Source organism: Plectropomus leopardus, chromosome 12 (assembly GCF_026936395.1).
Source record: "Plectropomus leopardus strain MGB_pleo_1.0 chromosome 12, ASM2693639v1, whole genome shotgun sequence".
NCBI lineage: Eukaryota > Metazoa > Chordata > Actinopteri > Perciformes > Serranidae > Plectropomus > Plectropomus leopardus.
In genome coordinates, this window is record NC_142187.1 from 36491024 (window position 1) to 36497500 (window position 6477).

The following is a 6477-nucleotide window of genomic DNA, read 5'->3' on the forward strand; positions in this document are numbered from 1 at the left end:
CTTCAGAAGACGCAGCTTTCTGCACACGGTCACAGAGACGGTCTGTGGAGTCGAGCTGGACTACCTGAGCTGAGATCCTCCTGGATCCTCCTGGTGGTAATCCGGCTCTGGACTCCTCTTCAGCTTCTTCTCCTCAGAGCTAAAAACTCCTCCAGGAGGACTTTTATAGTTTCTGTAACCGGCAGGAAGGAAGAGCTCAACTGCTGTGACCTGTTTGTCAGGCGAGCTTCACCTGCGGCCTAAAAACAAAGCGCCGTGACAGGAAGCTGCAGCCGGAGAGCGTCTGCAGCCGGAGAGCGTCTGCAGCCAGAGAGCGTCTGCAGCCCGGAGAGCGTCTGCAGCCCGGAGAGCGTCTGCAGCCCGGAGAGCGTCTGCAGCCGGAGAGCGTCTGCAAGCCGGAGAGCGTCTGCAGCCCGGAGAGCAACTGCAGCCGGAGAGCGTCTGGAGGAGCAGGAGAGGAGCAGCAGAGGAGCAGGAGAGGAGCAGCAGAGGAGCAGCAGAGGAGCAGCAGAGGAGCAGGAGAGGAGCAGCAGGTGAGCAGGACTGAAACGATGATGAAGCCTGCAGGTGAGTCAGTCCGCTCTGATCACTGAGTGAGCGCAGGTGAGGCGGAGCCACGCCTCCACAAGTGTTCAGAAAATCATCCTGCAAAAAAAACCAAACAAACATCCAAATGACAGAAAACAAATAAAATTAAAATAAAATTTAGACACAAGAAAATTCACGATGATTTACCGGGAAAATCATGAAATACTACAATCAAAATAAGAAGACATCAAAATCACATTAAACACTCGAATGGAGCTTTTCCACAACATGGTCTCTACTCTGCTCTGCTCTGCTCTGCTCTACTCTACTCTACTCTACTCTACCCTACCCTACCCTACACTACCCTACCCTACCCTACTCTACACTACTCTACCCTACTCTACTCTACTCTACTCTACTCTACTCTACTCTACTCTACTCTACTCTACTCTACTCTACTCTGCACTGCACTGCACTGCTCTGCTCTGCTCTGCTCTGCTCTGCTCTGCTCTACTCCCACACCACACACACCACTCTACTCCCACTCTCCACTCTCCACCCCACTCTACTCCACTCTACTCCCACCTCCACTCTACTCCCACTCCCTGCACTGCTCTGCTCTACACCCACACCACACCACACCACTCTACCCCACTCCACCCCACTCACTCCACACTGCACCTGCTCTGCTCTACTCCCACACCACACCACACTACCACCCACTCTACCCCACTCTACCCCACTCTACTCTACTCACTCTACTCTACACTGCACTGCTCTGCTCTACTCACCCCACTCTCCCACTCTATACCACACTACACTTACTCTACTATTCACTACACTACACTACACTACACAACTCTACTCTACTCTACTCTACACTACACTAATCTACTCTACTCTACACTACTCTACTCTTCTCTACACTACACTACACTACTCTACTCTACTCTACTCTACACTACACACTACACCACTACACTACTCTACTCTACTCTACTCTACTCTACTCTACACACCACACCACTCCACTCTACTCTACTCTACTCTACTCTACACCACACTCTACTCTGCTCTACTACCCACTCTACTCTACTCTACTGCCCCACTCACTCTACTCACTACACTACTCTACTCTACTCTACTCACTACACCACTCTACTCTACTCTACACCACTCTACTCTTCACTCACCACACTACTCCCACTCTACTCACTCTACACTACTACTCTACCCACTCTACACACCACTACCACACCCTCTACTCTACTCACACTACTCACACTCTACTCACTCTACTCTACTCACACCACACTACTCTACTCTACACTCCACTCTACACCACCACCTACTCTCTACTCTACACCACACCACTCTACTCCACTACCCACTCCACACTCACACCACTCCTCACTCTACTCTACACCACCCACACTCTACTCCCACACCACTCCACTCTACCACTCTACTCTACACTACACTACTCACCCACTCTACTCCACTCTACTCTACACTACTACACTACTCTACTCCACTCTACTCTACACTACACTACACACCCACTACCACCACTACTCTACACTACACTACTCTACTCTACTCTACACTCACACTACTACTCACTCTACACTACCACTACTACACTACACTACACTCTACTCTACACTACACTCTACTCTACACTGTACACTACACTACACCTACTCTACTCACTCTACTCTACTCTACTCTACACTTACTCTACACTACTCACCTACTACTCTACTCTACTCTACTCTACTGTACACTACACTACTCTACTCTACTCTACTCTACTCTACTCTACTCTACTCTACTCTACTCTACTCTACTCTGCTCTGCTCTACGTCTTTGGCGTCCTAAGTTGTGTAAATGTTAGAGGTTGTTTTGTGGCACTGCTTCTTGTCTCATTTCCTGTTTTAAAGGGCCAGCTTTTTTTGTTTGTTTCTCGCCGCCGTCAGTATTTGTTGGCGGGAAAATGTTGGTGTTCATGTCCTCAGAACATCTGGGGTCGTCCCACTGGCTGTCCCAAGAGTCAGAACTAAACATGGTGAGGATGCATTTTGTTATCATGCAGCACAGACCTGGAATAACCTGGAATAACCTGGAAAAACTTCCCAGATAATGTTTGACAAGCCCCCAACTTTGCTGTTGTCGTGTTATTATTATTTTGAATACTTTACTTTTATGTATTTTCTTGTACTTTTTACTATTTATGGCAAATTTTTGGGTCATTTTTTCCCTTTTTTTGCTGCACATTACCTACTTCCCATGTTTTTGAAAGAAATCAAGCCAGATTGCTAATAACCTAAAAAAAAGAAAAGTATTTTCTTATTTTGGTATGTGGTGGAAAGCAGACTGTAACAGTGTCACATAAAATAAGAAACCTCACCATGATGAGACGGAGCTGCCTGTTGATCTGAAAGTGAGCTGCTGATTGGCTCCTGTCGGATCTTTATCTGCAGTTTCAGGTTCGACTGTTGTGATGGTTTCAGCTTTCTGTTGAAATGTGGTTTCAACTGATGAAACTGCTGCACTGAAAAACCAACAGACACACTCGAACACAAACAGACAGACACAAAGAGAGCTGACGGATCGAGAAAACACAGTCAGAAATAAAGTTAGAATTGAACACATCTGGTCCTGGGTACACGTTTAACCTGCCTGTGAATATCACTCATAGATAAATCTGTGTATCATCTGCATAACATTTACTCAACATAAAAAAAAGATCAGTCCCAGAACTGAACCCTGAGGGGCTCCACATGTTACGAGGCTGCAGAGGAGAGACCACCACTAGTTTGTTTCAGATAAATCACTTAAAAGTTCTCATAAGGACGCCATCATTTACTGCAGTGATACTCAACTCACAGCCCGCGGGAAAAATCTGGCCACTGATAGGAAATTCATAAAACAGCATCAAAATAGATCCTGACACCCTCAACAGAGGTACGAGCTAAGGCCCTGACGCCCTAAAATCCTAGAAATGTCCTAAAATCATAGAAACATCCTAAAGTCTGAGAAACACTATAAAATCCGAGAAACGTCTTACAAACCTACAAATGTACTAAAATCCTATAAAATCCTGGAAATATCCAAAATTCCAAGATATGTCCTAAAATCTTCAAATCAGGTTGCCACAGAAAACCAACCTTTGTCATCCTGCTCACAAAAAAACAACCCCCCCCCAAAAAAAAACAGAGGATCCAAAACCTTAACTGATGTTTATTAGAAATAAAACAGGCAACATTTCACCATGGAAACCAGGAAAACAGGTGACGTGTGTAAAAGCACAACACTCCAGATACACTCTCAAAACAGCAAAAGCAGCCGTTATAGAAAAAAATATCAATTTATGCTCAAAATATTAAAAATATATATTTGAAAATATTTAAAAAGGAGGCTCCAGGCAGTAAGACAACATGGTGAAACAGCTATAACTCAGTGTGCAGACAGCACGCACCCACGAGGGCGTTTAACGCAGCGTGCATGAATATAAACGGCACCTTTATTTAAAGGTTTAAAGGTTATTTAAAGGTCAAATCTAAAATTGTTACAATTATAAATATCAGGACATTTTCCCTCTTTTTTGGATCATTTTCTTATGATCCTTCCCTCTTTTCTAAAACAAATTTTTAGGTTATTTTCTTGTCACCTTTTTTTAAAAATTATTGCAGAGGCATTTCTTATCTAGTTGCTGATTGACTTTTTTTGATGTTTTTGAAAAAACTCGCTCACGTTGTAAAGGTTTATATGCTTTCTATTGTCTGTACTGTTTAAAGTTAAGAGACTTTAAAGTTAAGGACCAGATTTGAGCAGATTTAATTTAAAATTAAATCCTGTAACTCCGCCCACCGGCCCCTCCACCTCCTCGCGACACTACGGCACTGTAACCACACTGAGATGATTCGGATCAAACGTACAAATGTGTCGTTTTGCAGAAATGTACGATGCCAACTTTGTTTTACTGGCGCCTCAGAGAAGCTTCGTTTTCATTCGATTTTCCAGACGCGGCGGCCGCCGAGCCGCGTGCGTTAGAAGAGCACGGCTCTGATGGTGAGGAGGGTGTTCAAGGCCAGAGTTTTGGTGAACACCACTCTCACTCCGTTCATCACCAGCAGGAAGAAGTTCACTTTGCTTTTGTCTGTTCAGGAGAGAAAAACAGGAACAGAACAGACGAGTTGAGCCGCTTTGAGTCGTCGTCAGTGACTCACCTTCAGGCGTGTTTGCTGACTCACCTGGATGAACGTCGGCGCACAAGTCGACTGTCAGCGGAGGAAACAGAAGACGCATCGGTCAGAGACACAAACATCATATTAATTATTAAGTCTGATCGTAAAATAAAATAAAATGTAAAGTATTAGGCATTTAAACCTTGAAAAAGTGAGCAAGTTGGTTATTTTCTTTTTCTACTCATTTATTTTTGGATGGAAATTTTCTTGCAAGTTTTTACCAATTTCGTGCAAATTTTGGGCTCATTTCTTCTGTAGGGACACGAAGGATCAGCGTGTCTTCATTATATCCAAAATATTGTCTTAGACTTGGTGTCAAACAAAATGTTATATTAACCCTTTGAAACCTGTTTCAGAGGGTTTCGTGTTTTTGAAAAAAAATGGAACCACTTTTCTCAGGTTTCAGAGATGAAAAAATGCTGGTGGAGGGCGTCGATCCAGGTGTTAAAGGGTTAAATTGTACAAAATCGAAAACAGCCAGTGACACCAACAGCTGTCAAGCCTTCCCAGGACCCCCACTACAACAGCTGGATATTCATTTATTCACTTCATTCATTTTAAATCTTTTTTCATCAAACCATCATCATTGCCTGCCTGTTGCTCAGTTTTTAATGTATTTCTAACTTATTTATTTATTATATTTTCATTTCATTTTATTTGATTATTTTATTTTAAATTCTTTTTTATCTTTATTTTATTTCCCCCCGTACAAAAATCTGTAATTCTGTTGATTTAGTGATCTTCTTACTGATTTCGTTGTTTCCCGGCGTGCTGTACAGCTCGCAGGAGTGCAGGGTCTGGTTGGTGAACGTGGCGTAGAAGTACGTCTTTTTCTTCGTGGACAGGACGGCGTTGCTGGTGCTCACATTGACCGGACCGTCCCTCAAGTTCAGGACCAGCGTACCGACTTTCGGACGGAAATCTGTAGCCAGACAAACGTCCGGACCCGGCGAGTCCGCCGACGTCCCCTCAGGAGGCAGAGGACTCAGGGCGAACAGGGTCGGCGCCACGGGAGGGTCTGCAGGGCAACGAGCAACGAGACGCAACACATCAGATCCTCACAGCAACCAACACCAGCAACCAACACCAACAACCAACATCAGCAACCAACACCAGCAACAAACATCAGTAACCAACACCAGCAACTAACACCAGCAACCAACACCAGCAACCAACACCAGCAACCAACACCAACAACCAACACCAACAACCAACACCAACAACCAACACCAGCAACCAACATCAGCAACCAACACCAGCAACAAACACCAGCAACCAACACCAGCAACCAACACCAGCAACCAACACCAACAACCAACACCAACAACCAACACCAGCAACCAACACCAGCAACCAACATCAGCAACAAACACCAACAACCAACACCAGCAACCAACACCAGCAACAAACATCAGCAACCAACACCAGCAACAAACACCAGCAACCAACACCAGCAACCAACACCAGCAACCAACACCAGCAACCAACACCAACAACCAACACCAGCTGCTCACACGTTTAGAGGACGGACTGATCATTAAAACTGATTTTATTCATACTCCGGACACACAAATATTTATCCAGAATTATCATTCTTGACATTTATTTTATGTTTTTAATTTTTCAAATATTATTTTTGTCTTTATTAATTTTATTTTATTTAAAATATATATCATGTCATTTTGTGATATACACATTA

General features: G+C 44.0%; 1 protein-coding gene across 1 annotated transcript in view; it reads right to left on the bottom strand.

Moving 5' to 3' along the window:
• Positions 1-3751: 3751 nt before the first annotated feature.
• The window catches only part of trdc (T-cell receptor delta constant), a 12970-nt gene continuing 10244 nt past the window's right edge, over positions 3752-6477 (bottom strand). Inside the window, exons 4-6 of the mRNA XM_088085012.1 lie at positions 5527-5796; positions 4785-4811; positions 3752-4690 (exon numbers count right to left, since the gene is read on the bottom strand). Of these exons, the coding sequence (XP_087941138.1) occupies positions 4581-4690; positions 4785-4811; positions 5527-5796 (407 nt within the window). The 3' untranslated portion in view covers positions 3752-4580. The remainder of the gene's footprint in view (positions 4691-4784; positions 4812-5526; positions 5797-6477) is intronic.